Here is a 22,008-nt window from a genome sequence, read left to right on the forward strand (position 1 = left end):
TTTAACACCAAAATGTAGTCAGTTATATATCATAAATATTTTTTGTTAATTTAACTGTCGTATATTAAATCATTTTAGATTAGCTTAATTTTTGTAAGAACAATTTAAAATTTTAAAATTAATGATTCGTTGTAAGATTAAATTATTTTATAAAAAATTATTAAATGACATAAGAATTACTATAAGCTTGTAACTTAAATTTATGTTAAATACAATATTTAACGCTACACTGTCAAAATTTAGTTAGCATTTAACATCAAACAATAGTCAAATACATACATACATCTATATATAATAAAAGTATTTTAAAAAAGCATTAAATTTTTTTATTGGTTCTTAAAATATTAATTTACATCGATTTATTTATTAAATTAATATAAGTATTTAATTAAAAATATAAAAATATATTGTTTTTAAATACAAATTTTTAATTATCTATAAATAAAATATAAATAAAACTGTACCACACACATATATTGTGTTAGCAATAAGTTACTTAATATATTTAATTTATTTTTTATATTTATCGTGATCAATAAATTTATTAGACTATTAAATAATATAGAATATATTTTTAAAATGTTTACATTAATAAATTTTAAACTCATTAATTTTGATTAATTTATTTTTAAAATAAAAAAAATATTATTATTTTAAAACATTTATAATATTTAAAATATAAAATTTGAAATGTATTTTAAAACAAAACAATTTACTAAAAAATCTAAACAAACCCGTCAGGTTATGTTTACGGGTATAACATACTAAACAAATTTACTAATTTGACATGATTAGTAAAATTAAAATATCTAAGATCTAACAAACAAAATAATTAAACAAGGTTTTTTACGATAAAGATAATTACAAATTATCCTTTAAGAGTTATTTTGATTCTCTAGCGATCTGTTTCATCGTCGTCATCGTCCGTTACTTATAGAACTCTTGCAATACATTATATTGACCAACGACAATTACTCACAAAAAAAAAATAATTTAAATAAAACAGATCCTAATTACCTTAGAAAGTTTAAAATCAACACAAAAGTGTCAAATAAAAGCACTATATGGGGTGCCCAAAACGCCACTGCATGATTTCCAAATTTGCCTTAAAAATCGCAATACAATCTTCGTTAGCCCTAATTTCACAAAAACGAGTTTAAGGATTAACCGCTTATAAGCGGTAAATACACTACGGTAACCGGTTAACGAAGGTCAAATTTTACTACCGCCACGCCACCCCTTTTCTCGTTCTCCATATATCACATTGTTAACTCTTAATTCTCTTATTTTCTTCGTTGTTCTCTTCTTTTCTCGTTGTTCTGTTCGTTTGCCCAGAAAATATATGAGAAAAAAAATATTTCTCTTTGCAATTCAAACTGAAAAATTACAACTTCTTCGGAAAATCCTTTGTGTTCTCTTCAGCACTTCAACGTTGATGCGTTCTGAAGAATCACAGAGGCTTGAGAAAAAAACTTTGTTACACAAAGCATTTTCTCTATTTATCTATTTCTCGGGACTCTGCACTTGGGAGACGTCACGATCACTCTGTAAATTTCGGCTTCCTTGGTTCTAATTCATCCTCACGTTGCTTTACATTGAAGTAATGCGAATTTTGCCTGTGATTCTCTTTTTATTGCAGGATTTGGCTCCTGCGTGATGATCTCTTCGTTAAGGTCGGGGTTGGGATTCCTGCTAAGGGTTGATTCCTTACGGTTAGATCTGAAGTGTGGTCGTTGGTCTTGTTCGAACGAGTAGTTTGAGGTTGGAGGATTTTGAATTGTTTCAGAGTTCAGAAGCGTGATTTGTTGTTGAAAAGGGAGGTGGTAGATAGTGTTGTTTCTTTGCTTGGTGTTTTTAGAGATGAAGAGGTCAAGAGATGATGTTTTCACGAGTTCTTCTCAACTCAAACGCCCTATGTTGTCTTCCCGAGGAGAAGCGTAAGTTCCTGTGCTTTTGTTCTCTTCAATTTCCCGTTTGTTAGACTATGCTCTCTCTTTTTTTTCGTGCTTGATCAAACTTTTGCATCTTCAATCGAGTGCTCGAGTTTTTCGATTTTTTTGCTGCGGTGAAATTTTGTGTTTTTGTGTCCTTATGTGAAATAGCTAGTTGTTTTGTTGCATAGGCTTTAGTAATGCATGAAGCATCTATTTTTTTTTAGGTTAAACTATACATTCTTTACCTGTAGGAGATATCCATTTACATTAGTCCTTGTACCCATTAAACATAACCCGTTTCTCCCTAAACAATTGTTTTGTAACAATTTAGTCCCTACGATTTAACACCATTGAAAAAATGATAGTGTAACTTAATTATGGTAACTTTATACACTTGAACTTTTTCTAACAGTGTTAAAATGGTAGGACTAAAGCCTGACTTGTATGAACTAACGTGTATGTTTTTTTGGTATAGAGATTAATTTGTAAATGAGTTTTAAGTATAAGAACCTAATGCGTATTTTAACTTTGTTTTTATTTTTATGTTTTTTGGAATGTTTTACTTTGTGACATGAGATCAGATGTTTCTTATCTGCCATAGTGTTTGAATCGTTATCATCATGAGTTGAATTTTAACTTTTAGTTGTGCATTGAGTTGTGGTCATCAATTTCTCCAACACTCTAAAAATTGTTTGAAAATTTTTGGAATAAAGGTCCGGGCAACCTCAGACTCAGATGATGAATGGAGGTGCTCAGAAACTGACTACTAATGATGCCCTAGCATATCTCAAGGCAGTAAAGGATATATTTCAAGATAAGAGGGACAAGTATGATGACTTCTTGGAGGTCATGAAAGATTTCAAGGCTCAAAGGTTTGATCATGTTGTACCACATTCTTCCACCCAATTATTTGTTTATTTATATATCTATTTTATATTGCAAAGGGGATTTTTGTTAGTTTAAATTGAGTTGTGTCTTCTTTTGGTGCATTTTAGAATTGATACTGCAGGCGTGATTGCAAGAGTGAAGGAACTGTTTAAAGGGCATAGAGATCTTATATTGGGATTTAACACCTTCTTGCCTAAGGGATATGAAATCACACTTCCACTGGAGGATGAACAACCTCTTTTAAAGAAACCTGTGGAATTTGAAGAAGCTATAAATTTTGTGAACAAGATTAAGGTAAGTGTTGTTGAATCTGTTGAGTTCATTCTATGCAAATTTGTTTGAAACCAAGGGACAGTTTTGCTTTTGAGTCTGATGGATCCTTCTCATGCAGACTCGATTCCAAGGTGATGATCATGTGTACAAGTCGTTTCTTGACATATTGAATATGTACAGAAAGGAAAACAAGTCTATCACTGAGGTCTATCAGGAGGTTTGTGTCTGTGTTATCATGTTCTAGTCAATCGAATTTGTTATTTTGTCCTTTTTCTTTTTTTTTTCCCTCTAGCCGATTTAACATTTCTTTTTGTGCTCATATTAATCATAAATTGGATTTCTTCAGGTTTCTGCAATTTTCCAGGATCACCCTGATCTTCTTGATGAGTTTACTCATTTTCTTCCAGACACCTCTGCATCTGCCTCTACTCATTATGGTTCTGCTCGAAATCATATGCTTCGTGATAGGAGCTCTGCAATGCCAACAGTACGGCAAATGCATGTAGAAAAGGTTTATCTCCAGTTCTTATGTCCCTGTTTGCGGTCAAAGGCATAGTTAAGAAGCTGATGTGATGTGCCAGAAGAAGGGGTCAGCATCTCTTCCCCGTTGAAGTGCATGTTGCCCCTTCAGGGAGGAGCTTGCCTCTAGGGCATTTGTGGTTTCAACAAGGCACATCTTTAGCATATTACTCATAATTAAATATAAACCAAAAAGTGCCAGTCCTCTAATTTGCTAACTCGGATGTTAAATTGGGTAAAGTAATTATGATGTTAAAAAATAAACAAATTGTTAGTGTTTGGGACCACCCTTGTCAGGTGACTAGGGTTTGTAAATTGAACATCTTAGTCATTTATTTTTTACTGAAAATGTTATGTTTGGTTGTGAGTAGTCTTCGGTGACTTTTTCCCCAAAGCATTAAAAGACTGCTGTGTGACGGGCTCACCTATCATCTTTGACTCCAGTGGTTGCTTTGTCCCTCTAAGTTTTATGGTTGATCATCAATCTAATTTTCTACTCCTCTACATTTCAGCGAGAAAGAACCATGGTTTCACATGGCGATCGTGACCCCAGTGTTGATCGGCCAGACCCAGATCATGACAGAGGTTTGTTGAGGTCAGAAAGGGAGCAGCAGAGGAGACGTTTGGACAAGGAAAAGGAACGTAGAGATGATAGAGAAAAGAGAGAACGGGAAAGGAACGATAGAGATTATGAGCATGATGGTGGTCGAGATAGGGAGCGGTTCTCCCACAGACGGAAATCTGATCGTAAGGCTGAAGACTCTGGACCTGAACCAATGCTTGATGCAGATGAAAATTTTGTTATGCGTCCTATGTCAACCACCTGCGATGATAAAAATTCTCTAAAAAGTGAGTGTGCCATCATTGCTTTTAACCTTGAATCTACAAACTTATATGTGTACATTTTTACCTTTCCTCACTAACATGTGATGTACAATGTTTTAATAACATATGCTTCCATGTTCACATAGGAAAGATATAAATTGAAAATATGAAAAATATATCAACTTAAAGATTCATTAACTACATAAAATCTATCACTTTTCTGCCAATTACAATACTAAAATATTTACATAGAAAAGAATCTGATTTCTTTTGGTGATAAAATTATCTATAATAAGGAAATGCTGTGAATTTTATGTTTATGATCTATGGCTTTGTAAGTATTTTCCTTGTTTTATGTACAAGGAGGAACTTAGTTTATTACAAATTTGTTTGTGTTTTTAACTCTTTCTTTCCTTTTATAGTTTGATATTTATCTTAAATTTTGTCATTTCAGGTATGTATAGTCAAGAGTTTGCTTTCTGTGAAAAAGTCAAAGAGAAATTACGAAATCCTGACAACTACCAGGAATTTTTGAAGTGCTTACATATTTACAGCAGGGAAATAATTACCAGACAAGAATTGCAGTCCTTGGTATGTTGGTTTTGCTGGCAATGGACATTGACCTTAATTCCTAAAATAAAAAATGTGATGGTAAAATATGGAAGGAAGACAAATTAGGCTATGTTATTGTTGCATAAACTTGAGAGTTTAATTTCATGAAAGGACTGGTGCATTGTAAACTGTCAATTTGACCTGCTTTCACTGTTTTATATTTCACTCAAAGTATACTCTTTTTACAAGTCATGCGATGAATATGATAGCTAATAACCCCCTTGATTGCTTATTCTTCCAGGTGGGCGATTTACTGGGAAAATATCCAGATCTGATGGAGGGGTTTAATGAATTTTTGCTACAATCTGAAAAGAATGGTAAAATTTTAACTAATTTATTACTTTCTATGAAGTTAAATCTTTTAATTTATTTCTAATCAGGTTCTATGATGCAGATGGTGGATTCCTTGCTGGTGTTATGAATAAAAGTATGTAAAATGTTTTACTCTATTCTGTTATCTTCTGATGGATGCTTCCCTTTATTTTTATGTAACGTGATCCTGGTTTGTATGAACTTTCTGATGCTAAATTTCTGGTTTTTTGTGTTCATCAGAGTCCTTATGGAATGATGGACATGGACTGAAATCAATGAAGGTTGAAGACAGGGATAGAGATCGGGGCCAAGATAGAGATAGAGACCATTATAGGGATGAAGGAATAAAAGAAAAGGATCGTGAATTCCGAGAAAGGGATAAATCTACTGTGTTTGCTAACAAGGATGTATTAGGTCCTAAGATGTCTCTGTATCCCAGCAAGGATAAGTATTTATCAAAACCTATAAATGAGTTGGACCTTTCTAATTGTGACCAATGCACCCCTAGTTACCGTCTCCTACCAAAAAATGTATATACTTATTTTGCTTATGTCTTTGTATTTTTTATCTTATTCTAATGGAGCCTCTGAGATTCTCTTGTTGATGGGGTTCTTCATGTGTATTGTCTGGGCTTATGCAGTACCCAATACCTGTAGCTAGCCACAAAACAGAACTTGGTGCAGAAGTGTTGAATGATCACTGGGTGTCCGTCACTTCTGGAAGTGAGGATTATTCCTTCAAACATATGCGCAAAAATCAGTATGAAGAGAGCTTGTTTAGATGTGAAGATGACAGGTCAAAGCTTGGCAGTTATATTTGAGTGCACTTCAATTGTCAAAGTCATAGTTGCCATATTGTTCCAGTTGTTTAAGTGATTTTATTTCCCTAAACTTGCTGATTTTATGTTAATCTTTGCTGGCAGGTTTGAACTTGATATGTTGTTAGAGTCTGTAAATGTGACAACCAAACGAGTGGAAGAGCTGTTAGAAAAGATTAACAGTAATATAATTAAAGGAGACAGCCCAATTCGTATTGAGGAGCACTTAACAGGTTATAGATTTTCAATTGATCAATGAAATTTCTGAAAGCAGTTATGTAGTATGTGGTAATTTCTTGTTTTTTTTTTCATATTCTGATGTGGTTTTCTCTGTATGTTGTTTTAGCTATAAATCTTAGGTGTATTGAGCGATTATATGGTGACCATGGGCTAGATGTGATGGAAGTGCTAAGGAAGAATGCACCTCTAGCTTTGCCAGTGATATTAACACGCTTGAAGCAGAAACAGGAAGAGTGGGCAAGGTGTCGTGCTGATTTTAGTAAAGTTTGGGCAGAAATATATTCCAAGAACTATCACAAATCTCTTGATCATCGTAGCTTCTACTTTAAACAACAGGATACAAAAAGCTTGAGCACCAAAGGTAATAGATAATTTTTTGCTTCAGTGATGTCAAATTCTTGAGGTTTTTATTATTTGAATAAATTAGTTTTTTTTCCTAAAGGATGCAAAAATTTTCATCCTGAGATATCATCATTTTATTGATATACTGATTGGTGTATTTATTTATTCTTTAATGCACCTATGAATTTTCTTTGGTTGATGTCTTTTCTTTTATCCATGTCTTTGCACTTAACCTTGGTTGGAAATAAATCTATGCAAATGATATGTACCATAATGTGCATTTAGCTTGATTTTACTTACTTTTTCATATTGATCACATCACACCATGGTTTCTCTAGAATCTAGACACCATGCAGAACCAGGTCAGTGCTATGCTATTGTTTGAATGCAGTGAAACATTTAGTATATGTGGTGATCATGATACAATAATTCTTTCTATTTTCCTGACTCTTTTCTTTTACAATACTTTTTACAGCCTTACTGGCGGAAATAAAAGAAATTAGTGAGAAGAAACGCAAAGAAGATGACGTTCTTCTGGCTATTGCTGCTGGAAATAGACGGCCTATTCTTCCAAATTTGGAATTTAAGTATTCTGATCCAGATATTCATGAAGATTTGTATCAGCTCATAAAATATTCCTGTGGAGAACTTTGCACAACTGAACAGTTGGATAAAGTTATGAAGGTTTGGACAACATTTTTGGAACCCATGCTTTGTGTTCCTTCTAGACCCCAGGGTGCTGAGGATACAGAAGATGTTGTCAAGGCTAAGAATAATTCTGTCATAAGTGGCATTGCAAGTGTTGCTGAAAGTGATGGTAATCCTGCTGTTGGTGCTACCATTGTGAATCCAAAGCATCTAAATGTTTCTAGAAATGGGGATGATTGTATGCCGTTGGATCAATCAACATCTAGCAAAGCATGGCATTCAAATGGTGACAGTGGGGTTAGAGAAGATAAGTGCATTGATGACCGTACAGTACATAAAACGGAAACTTTGGGCAGCAACATCCAGCATGGTAAAGTGAATAGTATTGTATTCACACCCGATGAACCATCAGTAGTCCATAAGCAAGATCAGTCAAGCGAACGGTTAATGAATGCTACTGTCTCAGCAGCATCTGGAATGGAGCAAAGTAATGGAAGGACAAACTTAGATACTGCATCAGGTTAGCAACTTTTTTAAAGGATGATGATACTGTTTGAGACTTACCCTGCCATTGACTTCTCCTTTTATCGTAAACTATTACTTCCTGATAATGAATGGAACTGAGATACAATTTTTTGTTCTAGGAATCACTGCCGCTCCATCTAGACCTGGTAATGTTACTGTTGAGAGAGGACTTGATTTACCTTCATCAGAGGTATGAGCTTAACTCTGTGGAGCTTATGCCAGTCTCAATTTAAATTGCAGTTGTTTTGGATTCGTGTGAAGGATAAATTTTAATATGCTGTCAACTTGAAGTTTTTTTGCATTTTCATTATTACAGTTGATGCCATGCTGAAAATATGGTTAAATACTTTCCAAGTCATATACTTGTGTTCAATCAATTCTATATAATATGACAGCATGCGGTACAATTAAAAAGCTCTATATATGGACAAATCTCTGTTTTTCCTTATTTTTATTTTACCATTCTCTGATTGACACTTTTTGCAGTCCTTAACATCAATGCTAATTGACAAATTTGACTAAGAAATCTGGTACCGTTATATTGCAAACCAGATTTTTACTAATATGTGATATTTTCTCTCCTTGAATTTAGTCAAGGTGATTATTGTGAAAGTATGTTAGCATGATTAATGCATCTCGTAGCATGTGAATGGCTAATGTATGAGCTTCTTTCTACAATGAATTGATTCTCATATTGTAATTACAAAGATTTAAATGCTAAGCAATAAATTGTTAGTTTTTCAAAACAAAGCGTGAGGAACACCGTTTCCCTTTTACTTGTGTTAATGGAACTATAAGTGATTGCCATACTTGTGAATTTCATGGTTATTATTGTTCTTCATGTGTTTTCAGCGTAATTTAATCAAAATTGCTGACTACATGTTAATATGCTTTTGTCCTTTCAAGACTCATTCTCTGACACTGTGAGTAATGTACTGAATTGCTGTTTATTTATCATGGCTTAGGGTGGTGATTCTACTAAACCAAGTACATCCACAAATGGGGCCGTCACTGGAGGTGCCAAAGTTCACAGATACCAAGAGGACTCAGTTCTACCCTTCAAAGGTGAAAGAGAAGAGGGTGAGTTATCTCCAAATGGAGACTTTGAAGAAGATAACTTTGCAGTTTATGGAGGTACTGGTTTGAATGTAGTGCATAAAGGAAAGAATAGCAGTGTGAGTCGACAATACCAAAATAGACATGGGGAAGAAGTTTGTGGCGAAACCAGAGGAGAAAATGATGCTGATGCTGATGATGAAGGTGAGGAAAGCCCTCACAGGTCATCAGAGGACAGTGAAAATGCTTCCGAAAATGTTGATGTTTCTGGAAGTGAGTCTGCTGATGGTGAGGAGTGTTCTCGAGAAGAGCAGGAAGATGGGGAGCATGATAACAAGGCTGAGAGTGAAGGTGAAGCCGAAGGAATGGCTGATGCCCATGATGTTGAAGGAGATGGAACATCATTGCCATATTCTGAACGCTTTCTATTAACTGTAAAACCTCTAGCAAAGTATATCCCCCCAATGTTACATGAGAAGGACAGGAATTCTCAAGTGTTTTATGGAAATGATTCCTTTTATGTGCTGCTTAGACTTCATCAGGTACAAAAACTATCTGTTTACACAGACATTTTACCCACCCCTTTCTGATTTTTGCAACCTACATTGACGATCTCTGTAATTTCAAATTGTACAAATACAAGTTAAATTTTCATTTAGCATTATTACTCTATTTGTTATTTTATTGTTCACAAAAGAAATGAAGAGTGATTTGTCACTTGGTTTTAGCTTTTTGAAATTCCTGGTACTGCTTTGTGATTTGGTATCCGTCACCGTTAGATTCATTCCAAAATGTCTTAGTCTGATCAGATGATTCTGTTAGGCGAGGGAGGTGTAGTACAATTTAAACTTTAGGGATTGAGGAACCTTTTATATAAGTTTTGAAAAGCTGGAGGGCTGTCAATGTCTGGTCAATAGACAAAATAGATAGAGCTTATGATATATTCATTTTGTAATATTTCCTTTTCTATGTCTGATAGACATTGTATGAGAGGATACAATCAGCAAAGATTAACTCATCGTCTGCTGAAAGGAAATGGAAGGCTCCAAGCGATACAAGCTCTGCGGATCAATACAATAGGTAATATGCCCTAGAAATGTTACTATATATTACAAATTTGAAGATACATGTTCATGTCTATGCAAGACTGAGGGGAATCCTTTATGCTACAGGTTCATGAATTCCCTTTACAATTTATTGGATGGTTCTTCTGATAATACAAAATTTGAGGATGACTGCCGAGCTATTATTGGAACTCAATCATATGTCTTATTCACATTAGACAAGCTGATTTATAAACTTGTTAAACAGGTGACATATTCCTCTTTCTATCTTTTGCATACCATACTATCTTTCCGATCCTTAAAGTAGACCCTCTTTTATTTTAGCTTCAAGCTGTTGCCAGTGATGAGATAGATAATAAGCTTCTACAACTATATGCATATGAAAAATCAAGAAAACCTGGAAAATTTGTGGATGTAGTCTATCATGAAAATGCTCGTGTTCTTCTTCATGATGAGAACATATATCGTATTGAATATGTAAGTTTTTTCTAATTTATTTTCCTTTCTACTTAGATCTGCTTCTGAATGAAGTTTAACAGTGTTATAGATTCTGTAACCTAATTTGTTTCATTGCAGTCACCTGGACCAATGAAACTGTCTATTCAACTGATGGACAGTGGACATGACAAGCCTGAATTGACTGCTGTGTCGGTGGACCCTAATTTTTTAACCTATCTACACAATGATTTCATGTCTTTTGTCTCTGACAAAGAGAAGTCAGGAATTTTCTTGAAGAGGTATTTCAGCGTTTGATTAGTCAGAAGAGTCATTAGTTCCATTGCATACTGATACAATTAATTTCACAGCAACAGTGGTACACACAGAGGTTGATGAAATAGAGGGAACTTGTATTGATCAAACTGAAAATGGACAATCACAGAAGGAGGACTCCTCCTCTGTTCAGAGCCTAGCTCCTAATAGAATAACTTCCCAAGTTTCTCTACCCAATTGCAAAAGCAAGAAATAACAGAATGATCCCTTTTTTTTCTTAGCACAAGATCCTAAATAACAGTCCAGATTTTCCTCTCTCCTCTAACCACCTTTCTCTCTCATCCTAAGGCCAGGTCAGCCTCCTCTTTTTTTCCTACGGGAATATACTTTCCACTCACTAGGGTTTTTCTCAACTATTTGGGCCAAAGGTTCCACGGGTTCAGCTTCTATTTGGGCTTTATCAATGCCCTCTTCTTGAAGAACAATCGTGTCCTCAAGACTCAGCTCAGGAAATTGACTTCGAATTTGTCTTCCCAAGTGGCCTCATCTGCTGGTTTCCCCTTTCAATGCACCAGCCATTGGTTCACTCTTTCTCCTCTCTTGATGATGCTTCTTGAGGCAAGGACTGCCTCAGACTCCATAACCTTGGCTCTGTCATCTTCCAACCCTGTAGGCAGAATTGTCTCAACTTTGTAGTCTCCTATGGCCTTCTTGAGCATGGACACATGAAACACTGGATGTATCCTTGAAGTGGGTGGCAGCTTTAGGCAATAAGCAACACTTCCAACCTTTTCCATCACTTCAAAAAGCACTTATCCTAGCCATTACTGAGTGCTGCCTATGTTAGCTTGGCATTTCATCCTGTTCTGTACTCTCCCAAGATGATTTTTTAGTTGCCTCAAAGCTTTATCATGCTCTTGAAGTTCCCTCTAAACTGCTTCAACTCTAACATCCCCGGGTGTACCCCTCACAGTCATTGGTGGCTAGCGCCCATAAACCACTTTGAAAGGTGTTGTCCCCGTAGACTCATGGTAATACTCTGCCCATGGAAGCCAATTGACCCACCCCTTAGGCTGGTCCATGATAAAGCATCGAAAATAGGTCTCAAGGCAGTAGTTTGTAACCTCGGTTTGGCCATCCATTTGCGGATGGTAAGCCGTACTTATCCTTAACGTAATCCCCTACATCTTGAAGAATTCTTTCCAGAACAAGTTCATAAACAAAGGGTCTCTATCGCTGATCACTGACTTTGGGACTCCATGCAACCTAACCACTTCCTTGACAAATATTTCAGCAAGAGTCCTAGCTGAGTAGGGGGTGCTTAAGAGGGACGAAATGGCTGTATTTGGAAAGCCTGTCCACCACTACTAGTATTGCTTCATATCCTTTAGATCTAGGGAGATCAGTGATGAAATCTAAAGTAATGTCTTCCCATACCTTTTTAGGGATTGGGAGAGGTTGTAACAAACCTCTTGGAGCTGTGGTGAGATACTTTTGCCTCTGGCAGACATCAGACACTTGAACAAACCTTTGTGTGTCCCTTTTCATATCCTGCCAAAATAAATTTGCAGCCAAACGCCTATAAGTTTTGTAGAAGCCGGAATGTCTCTCCTAAGGTGTGGCATGAAATTCAGCTAACAGCTTAGGAATCTAAGGAAACTTCTCCTAAATAACCAACCTCCCTTGATATAACAACACACCCTGCTTATAGGTAAAATCGGGATGTGTCCTCTTGCCTTATTGCACCTCCTCTATAACTTTTCCCCATTTCTCATCAGCATGTAATTCAGCCAATAGCTAGGGATGACAATGGATAAAGTATGGATAGGGTACTATAATATCCATTCTCATACTCACGTTTTAAGAAAATAGTTGTAACTGACCCCATACCCGCGTGGATATAAACATTAATCCCCATACCCATACTTTCTGGGTACCCGCATACCCATCTTGTATCTATTATTTGTCTTTGTTTGAGAAAAAAATATTTATAAAGAAAAATATGTTTATAAAACTTCATATAAGTAGTATAATAATACAAAAATTCAATATGTAGTTATCGAACAAGGTACAAACATAGATAAAAAACAAATATTCAAATATCATAAATGTTAAATGTATTTTAATATAATAATTTTCTAAACGAAAATTTTTAGAAATAATAAGCGAAGTTAAACACACAAGTTATTTGTCAGTGATAACCTTATCTTGTATGAAATTTGCTCTGACAACGAAATAGATCTGCACAATGGTTTTCATTTCGTGTGAAATCACTTGTGACCTCTTGTGACGATATTGACAACTAATTCTAACAAATAATGTTTCATAAATGTTAGGTTTTAATGAGACAAACATTGAGAATGAGAATAGAGTTAGAGTAGAGAAGTTCAATACTAACAACAGAAAGTGGATACATAAAATATTTTTTTAAACTTTTGAATTTGAAATTATAAGAAAAATAATAGATTTAATTAAAATAATATAATATAATTAATATATATATATATATATATATTAATACTAGTATTTTTAACTCATATATTATACGAAAGTATTTTATCAAAAATATAAACTTTTGAAGAATTATTTTAATGGATTAAATATTTATAATGCATATAAATTTTAAAAGAAAGAATTTGAATAAAAGATAAATGGTCACAATAAAATTTATAATAAAGAAATATACGTGTATATTAAAAAATTATACTTTTTTATCTAAAAAAAATTAACAAATAAAAATTAACAATAATTTTTTATATTTATATCTTTTCAAAAACTTCTTTGAACGTGAATAAATAGTAAGAATAATATTATTTAGATTGAATAGATTATAGTTATGCTGGTAATACATATGTTATTAAAAAAAATATTATTTTAAATTAAAATATAAAAAATAAAATTTAAATATTATTAATAAATAATAACTTTAGGTAATAGTAAGTGATTGTAAAATTTATAAAATATTTACAATATATTTATTATTTATCATTTATTTTATGATTTTATGATTTTATTAATAAAAATATTTGTGTGAAAAATATTTTATGTGTGTCATATATAAATAATATTTTAAAAAAATTTAATCTCATATTAACTATGTAATAATTAAATAGTATTAGTCTAATTAAATGATATAAAATAGTAAATAAATTTTTCTATTAAAATATAAACCAAAATAATTTTTTTGGTTTACTTTATTATTAAATATATTTTTATATTAATCTTATATAACTTCATATAAGTAATATAATAATACAAAAATTCAATGCATAATTATAAAATAAAGTTCAAGCATATATATATATATATATATATGCAGGTATGGGGTAAGGTGGGTACTTTGATACACATATCTGCATCCATCTCCATTAAAATTTGCGAGTTTTTACTCACACTCATATCCGTACACATATAGCGGGTAAATACCCTACCTATTGTGGGTAAATTTTGCGGGTGCTCATCTGGTACTTTACTTATTGCCATCCCTACCAATAGCTCTTGATAACCTAGCCAAACAATTTCAAATGCTAACACCTTAAATTCAGCCTCTCTTAAGCTTCTTGAAAGGGCATCTGCTCTCTTGTTTTTCAGCCCAGGCTTATACACAATTTGAAAGTCATATTCCAATAACTTGGCTATCCAATTCTGTTGACTCCCCATGGTGATCCGCTGTTGGAGCAGTTGCTTCGAACTCCTCTGATCTGAAAAGACCTTAAACTTCTTGCCTAAGATATACAGTCGCTAATGTTAAATAGCAAGGGCAATAGCCATTACTTCCTTCTCATACACTGACTTAGCCAAATTCCTACTACCCAATGCTTAACTGAAGTAAGCTATTGGCCTTCTCTCTTGCGTCAAGATGGCCTCAATCCCTATAGTAGAGGCATCACATTCAAGCTCAAATTCTTTCTCGAAATTGGGTAGCATCAAGACTGGTGCAGTAGTGATTTTCTCCTTTAGTTGGTCAAAAACTTGTTGAGCTTGCATATTCTGACCAAACCCATCTTTTTTTGTTAAATCTATCAAAGGTCTAGCTATCCTACTGTAATCTTTGATGAATTTACGATAGTATCTTGTCAACTCCAAAAAACCTCTAACTCCTTTAACGTTCTTTGGAATGGGCCACTCCATTACACTTTTCACCTTCATGGAATCCACAACAACTTCTTAGGCAGAGATTGCATGCCCCAAATACTCCAAAGTGCTTTGTCCAAAACTGCACTTTTCCTTATTGGCAACCAGTTGTTGCTGCCTCAAGACCTCCAATACAGCCTCAAATTTCTTCATATGCTCATCTCATCCACAACTATACACTAAGATGTCGTCGAAGAAAACCAACACTCATTTTCTCAAAAATGATTGAAAGATCTTGTTCATTTACGATTGAAAGGTTGGCGGAGCATTCATGAGCCCAAAAGGCATTACCAAGGATTCGTAATGCCTTCGTGTGTTCTGAAAGTTATCTTGTGGATGTCCACCTCCTTCATTCGCACTTGATGATATCCTGACTTCAGGTCAAGCTTGGAGAAAAAACTTGTCCCATGCAACTCATCCAGGAGCTCTTCTATGACAGGAATGAGAAACTTATCAGGAACAGTGGCCTTGTTGAGGGCCTTGTAATCAACACACATCCGCCATTGATTATTCTTCTCACACTTGTTAATAGCGTGCTATAGTGGTGCTATTGCGTCGGAGCGGTGCGACACGGCCATTGTCTGCCACATTGTGAGGCGTTTGGCATGTCGCAACAGGTGCAGGTGTTCACGTGTGATCATGTGATTTAGGGGAAAGAAAGAAACCCTATTCTATTTTTCTTATAAAATGCACCGTTTAGATTATTTGTTAAGGATAGAAAGGTCATTTGGAGGAAAAAAAAGAAACCCATCTTTGCCACACTCCTCTCTCTCTGCGAAAAGACCGAGCCTCTTGAGTAGCAGTTACTCCCATTCTCAGCAGTGCAGCCAGCGGGCGGCTCACCTACTCCATTTCGCCGGAGGAACAAGCTTTTCTCGCGTCTCCTCTGAGGTGTATCCTTTATTTTTTTTTTCACCGGAGAAATTAGTTTTTTTGGCATCTCTGTTTTTCTGTTCACCGGAAAAGTTAGATTTTCCAAGGTCTGCTCAGTGATTTATCATACGAAAGCATTTTTGTTTAATATAACAGTCATGTTGTAATGTTTTACATGATTATATATGCATATTATAAAATATGCTATAGCGTTTTAGGGGTCAGCCGCTATTTGCTCCTATCCAAGATTAACAACTATGGTTCTTCTTAACTAAAATCACAGGACCGGAGTACTCACTTTGACTCCTTCAGATATGCCCCATATCAAACAATTCCCTTACTTTCCTCTCAATTTCGTTCTTTTGATGGAATGGGTAATGATACGGTGTCACATTTCAACACAATTGCATGTTCCCTTGTCCTCTTTGGAGGCAACCCTCTCATCCCCGAACTTCTCCAAAACCCCATCAAGGACCTCCTATTGCTTCCCAGTCAGTGTCTTCTTTTCCAGCACTTCCTCTCCTTCCTCTCCTAAGAAGGCCTCACATAAGGATGCAAAGAGAGGCTCTCCTCGTGGCACTTCTTTCAAGATCATGGGTTCCTGTGGTGTATTTATCCTCATGACCTTGTTGTCCCAATTTATCACCATATCCTCCAATGAGGCTAGTCACATCATTCCTAGGACCATATCTATGTCTTCTAATTCAAACAGAAAAGCGTCAAGCATGATTTCTCCAGAAGAAGTCTCAATTTTCACCTCTTTATAGATGCCCTTTGTCTCGGTTCTATGACCATCCCTCATCAAAATTTTCATAACTCTAGTGTTTTCCCATTCCCAGTCCATGGCTTCCACCAGCTTTTTTGAAATAAAATTATGTATGGCCCCACTATCCACAAGGATGAAAAGAGGAATTCTCCTCACTTGTCCACGCAGCTTCATCATTCTGGGAGCATTACGGCTCGAGTCGTTCAGTTCACGCAGGCTAATGGGCTGCATTCACTATCGGGTTCCTCAGCGGTATCTCCACCTCCAGCAGAAGCTCCCTCCTCTTTGCGCGTGACTTGCAACTTATCATCAACAAGGATCAAACGAAGTTGCTTAACAGGACATTGGTGAAGAGACCCATATGGCCCTCCACACATGAAACACAATCCCCACTGCATTCGATCCAACATATCTTGGTAGGCCAAGTGTTTAGACCCACGATCTTGGAACCCACTTCTGTTTTTGTCACCACCCTCGTTTTTTGTGTCTAGGCCTAGTCCATTAGTGCCACTTCCTAAGCTGTATTATTTTGAACCAGATCGCCCCGAAACTCCAAATTGGATTTTGTAACCCGACACAAATCCTCCTCTCGTTCGCGTTTCTTCTTTTTCATTCTACCCCCTGTTTCAATTCTCAATTTCCAGCTCCACTATCCTAGTGGTGTTCATCATCCTTCCTCTGGAGAGTGGGTTTGCCATGTGCAGACTTCTCAAGCAAGCCCTGATTTCATCCCGTAAGCCATGGACAAAATAAACAATAGTATTGCTCATTGTGAAGATAGAGTATCTGTCTGATCAGAAATTCAAATCGTTGAATGTACTCCTCCACATTCATAGTCAGTTGCTCAAACACAGTCTTCCATACCTCTCTAAGAACTCTTGTTTCAGAATCTCTCATGTTAGCTCTTCCTAATTGTTTAACAGAGCATTGAAGAAGTGGATCGTTCCACTCTCCATACATGGTTGGGCTAAGCTCACCTTGACTGCTCACTCATCTCCTGAACAGAGAAGTAAATCTCTACTCACGTAATCCAACCAACAGGGTCGTCGCTTTTGAACAGTAGAAGTTCTATCTTTTTTATGGACTAACGGAACTCGTCCAAGGCTTCTCCCTCAAGTGATTTCAAGCCTCCTCTAGAACTCGTGTTTTCTTTCACTCCTCTATTCTGGTCATTCTTCTTTGGATCCATAGAGCCCACAGCTTCTTCATGTTGGCTTTTTCCCATACTCCGAGACATTATCTCCATAAGCTTCGACTGATGCTCCGATTGTTTCTTCAATTCCTTCATCACCGATTGGTTTTGAGTAGCCTGAAGGTGTAACTCTTCAATGGAAGTCCTCATCCATCCTAGCTCTCCTTACACGTTTCCCAACCTAGCATCCATCACAGCTAATTCTCCTTCATTCACCACACAAAAGGAATCCAGCAAGTTGGACCACTTAATACGATTAATTTCACAACAACAGTGATTCACACACAAAGGTTGATGAAATAGAGGGAACTTGTCTTGATCAAACTGAAAATGGAAAATTACAGAAGGAGGACTTCTCTTCCAGCCTAGCTCCTAATAGAGTAACCTCCCAGGTTTCTCTGCCCAATTGCAAAAGCAAGAAATAATAGAATGATCCTTTTTTCTTAGCACAAGATCCTAAATAACAGCCCAAATTTTCCTCTATCCTCTAACCACCCTTCTCTCTCATCCTAAGGCCAAGTCAGCCTTCTCTTTTTTTCCTACGGGAATATACTTTCCACTCACTAGGATTCTTCTCAACTATTTGAACCAAAGGTTGGACAGGCCCGGCTTCTATTTGGGCTCTATCACATACTAATACTTATAGGTAATATTTTTATGAATTTATTTGTTTTATTTTATTCATATTTTCAGGAATATATGTAGATATGCCAGTAATGATGAATTTTCAAGCCAGGCTATGGAAGGGGTAAAAATTATTAATGGTCTGGAGTGTAAGATAGCTTGCAGTTCATCTAAGGTATTTAATATCATCTATTTTGTAAAACATGTCATTATTCCTGCGAACCTAATAATAGTTCTAATTTTGCACATTTTGCTGATGCCTGCATTTGATTAGAGTATGATATCTGTTAGACCGAGTTTCTGAATTGCCACTCTTAAATTTTCTTCTTGGTACATGTTGCATGTTGTTAGGTATCATATGTTTTAGATACTGAAGACCTTTTGTTTCGGATGAGAAGGAAAAGAAGACCGTTGCATCCAAAGAGTTCATGCCATGAACAGGCAAGGTCTTCAAACATTTGTTCAAGCAGAGTACAACGATTCCGAAAATTGTTTCCCATTACATGATGGTGTCCATTTTGAGCCAGGTATGATATGCTTATATTGCCATTTGCAAAAGTGTGTGATTGGGACTCGATGTCTTTCTTTCATTCAACTAGACGCAGAACACATTCCATCAGGGATCAGTTGTTATGGTTGATTTTTTAAAAAATAATTGATTTTCTCTTACTGCTATATCATATTAAATAAAAATCGACTCAATTTTCGTGTCCTTTTGGTTTTTTCTTTTTTCTAGTTATTCTGAATTTCTAATAAACAAAAATTCAAATTTATAATTGTTGTTTGATTGTCCTTTTCAGTACTATTTTTCAAGCGTCATTGGCAGAGACGCCGGATGAAAACGACATTCCATCCGAGAATTTGATCAAAGGAATGTTATCTGAAATTATTTTTGGCCATTTCTATGAGCAACCTAATAAAGCTTACAGAACGGGTGGCGCGGCTTGGAGACGATATTGTAGTATACTTGTAATTTGATGATCAATGATGGTTCACAATAATGTAAATAGAGGTAATTCGTGGTGTAACTAGATGACTTTTTTTATTTCATTCAATCCATATTTTTGTTATTTAGTTTTTTTTTTTGCCTTTTACTTTAGCTGCTACAATGTTGAGATTATTGTTTATGGAACATTCGGTGGCCACAATTGGCCTCCCGTTTCAATTACGAAGTGCGTGCATAGAATCTAACTCCATCCCCTTTTCCCTTTTCCCTTTTCCTTTCGTTTTCTTTTTGGTCGAATTTTATCATGGAATGTTGTGTGCGCATTGGACATATGAAGAATAATTGAAGGTTAAGTTTCATTCATGAAAAAAAAAATGAAGTTTGATTTATTTATTTTAATCATTTAAATTTAGAAATTGATTAAAGAGTATAGGATTAGCTATACAATCCAATCATTTTTAAAAAGTAGGTAGATGTGAATTTGTTCTTAATTTTATATATTTACTACATGTCATTCTTATTTTGTGATTATCATTATATAAAAAATTAACACCTAAAATTTTTTTATAACTCACTTTAATAATTTGACAAATCTAATTACTTAATCTTCTAAAAATTTACTTAACAATGATGTTAATAAAATGTTTTGAAGACATAAATAATTTATTTATCTTGTAAATAGATATCAATTTTTAAAATTTATTTTAAAAAATAATAATCAGATTTATTTTATAAATTCCGGTATGATAAAAAATTATTCAATAAACAATTAATTAAATTGTATTTTCAATCATACCTTTAATGCTAATGTAAAATAAAAGTCACGCCTACTACTAAGGAAAGTTTGTTTTTGCACTGTCTTTTTAACTATTTATCTCACTCTATACTTTTTCTAATTGTTTTAAAATTATCCTTACTTAACATTATATGTAATTTATTAGTTTATTCAGATTTAGAAACAGTGTGAAGAGAAAAATCACAACCAAAGTGAAACTTGTCCTCTGTGGACATGGCCATCACCACGAATGCTCAACATTCCCACCCACTTTACCCTTCACATTTCTTGCCCCCACATCCACCATTTTCACATTCTCTCTCCTTTGCCTCTCTTACTTCCATTTAAGAATCTTTGCCTTTCCTCGTTCCATTTAAGGATCTTTGTACTTCAGTTTATTATATTAACTTTGGAGTAAAAACGACATATCTAAGTTATTTATGAAAATAATTTACAGTTCAGTTTTGGTTATTTAAAAATACTATCAAAATTTTAAATTGATCATAAATTTATGTTTTAAATTATTAAACCTCGTTATAAATTAAAATGTAATCTGAATTACAAATTATAAGTTTAGATCTTTTTATTTTTTTTTAAATATATAAATACATTCAATAAGATATAAGTTAATATTTATATATAAAAATATAACGCATTTAGGAATGATAAAGAGTCGAATTTAGGATTTTAATTTCTGAACATTCGATTCATCCAACGGCTTATTGTTTATCTTGCTTTTGACTTTTACAGTTTCTAAAATCTTGATGAAATCAATGGTTAGTATTCAATGGTTTGCATAGACAGGTTTCAGGTTCAGTTTTTCTCTTCCTTTTTTATTTTAATTGTTTTTTCCATTTCGAATTTGTTTGGAGAATCTTCCACAGATTTGAACTTGTGTGGTTGATGTTTTTTGCAGCGACTGGCGAAACAAGCTTTTCTGAGAGGTTCGTCGGTGGTGGTTCCCGCTTCGACCAGCGGCGGAAAGACTTTTTGCATAAGCTGCGGCGGTGGCCACGGTGGGTAGGGAAGGGCGTTCCCCGAATTCCGGCGTGCAACGCTTCGACTCTGAATTTGATTTCTTTTTGCTTTTGCGCTTTTGTATAGCCCAAAATAAGGATGTCGTAGTAAATTAAATTAATTTTAGAATTAATTGTAGTTTGAATTTTTATATTTTAATTTATGTATAACTTTAGTATACTTTATTTTAATTGTTTTTTTTAGTTTTATCTTAAAACATTATTTAATAATTATTAAAATATAATAAAAACATAACATATTATTATTTTATAAAAAGTTAATAAAGAACTATAAAATATTTAAATATAAATTCTAAATAAAATATGATAAAAATACTATTTAATCATTATATATTAATGTATTTATAAATTTAAATAAATTAATAATATAATATAACAATATATTTTATATTGATTGATAGTATTTTCTGATTAAATTATTTTATCAAAATAATTTTAATTATAACAAATCATTGTTTAAACAAAGATTACAAAATTTAATCTATTCTATTTTTCTTTAATTGAGGTTATTTTTGTAATATAAAACAAAACTCAAAATCATATTCGTAATTTGACACTAAAGTATGAATAACGTGATCACGCGTTTTCTTCGAAATAAACAAAAAAGAAATATGAGTTGTAATTAGTTGAAAGGTTTTGTGTTATATAATAAGATTCAGTGAAATCATTATTCTAATAAACCACTTAAAGGTGAAATAAATTACAAATGAAAATTGAGAGTTTTTTTTATCCTTATTAAATATGCTTTTCTATAAATATCTAATGGGGATGCACTATATGTAGTTTTTTTCTAAAAATATTTTATTTATTAATGGGTTATGAGTTAAGGTAATGTATGTTTAATTTATCTTAAATAATTTTCAGAATTTATTATATTGAAAGAAAAAACATTGAG

The 22,008-nt window shown here is 34.2% G+C and overlaps 1 protein-coding gene across 10 annotated transcripts in view; it reads left to right on the plus strand.

Moving 5' to 3' along the window:
* Nucleotides 1–1,290: 1,290 nt before the first annotated feature.
* Nucleotides 1,291–22,008, plus strand: part of LOC113868403 (paired amphipathic helix protein Sin3-like 4) — a 37,226-nt gene continuing 16,508 nt past the window's right edge. For 2 of the 10 annotated variants that reach the window (XR_003505362.1, XM_027503935.1), the window contains exons 1-8: nucleotides 1,291–1,547; nucleotides 1,640–1,937; nucleotides 2,648–2,806; nucleotides 2,930–3,116; nucleotides 3,214–3,312; nucleotides 3,442–3,606; nucleotides 4,127–4,463; nucleotides 4,894–5,030. Coding sequence is in view for 6 of the 10 variants with exons in the window: in XM_027503935.1 (XP_027359736.1) it covers nucleotides 1,861–1,937; nucleotides 2,648–2,806; nucleotides 2,930–3,116; nucleotides 3,214–3,312; nucleotides 3,442–3,606; nucleotides 4,127–4,463; nucleotides 4,894–5,030 (1,161 nt within the window). In the remaining 4 variants the exon portion in view is untranslated. Of the gene's footprint in view, nucleotides 1,548–1,639; nucleotides 1,938–2,647; nucleotides 2,807–2,929; nucleotides 3,117–3,213; nucleotides 3,313–3,441; nucleotides 3,607–4,126; nucleotides 4,464–4,893; nucleotides 5,031–5,292; nucleotides 5,369–5,445; nucleotides 5,479–5,603; nucleotides 5,894–6,003; nucleotides 6,159–6,285; nucleotides 6,414–6,526; nucleotides 6,782–7,237; nucleotides 7,931–8,054; nucleotides 8,126–8,900; nucleotides 9,534–9,970; nucleotides 10,072–10,163; nucleotides 10,303–10,379; nucleotides 10,533–10,631; nucleotides 10,793–18,424; nucleotides 18,531–18,706; nucleotides 18,883–18,954; nucleotides 18,991–19,155; nucleotides 19,519–22,008 lie in introns of those variants that run through there. The other 8 variants (XR_003505363.1, XR_003505365.1, XR_003505364.1 and 5 more) reach the window with 8 other exon arrangements.

The sequence above is a fragment of the Abrus precatorius genome, unplaced genomic scaffold, assembly GCF_003935025.1.
Source record: "Abrus precatorius isolate BTA unplaced genomic scaffold, Abrus_2018 Scaffold6, whole genome shotgun sequence".
Lineage (NCBI taxonomy): Eukaryota > Viridiplantae > Streptophyta > Magnoliopsida > Fabales > Fabaceae > Abrus > Abrus precatorius.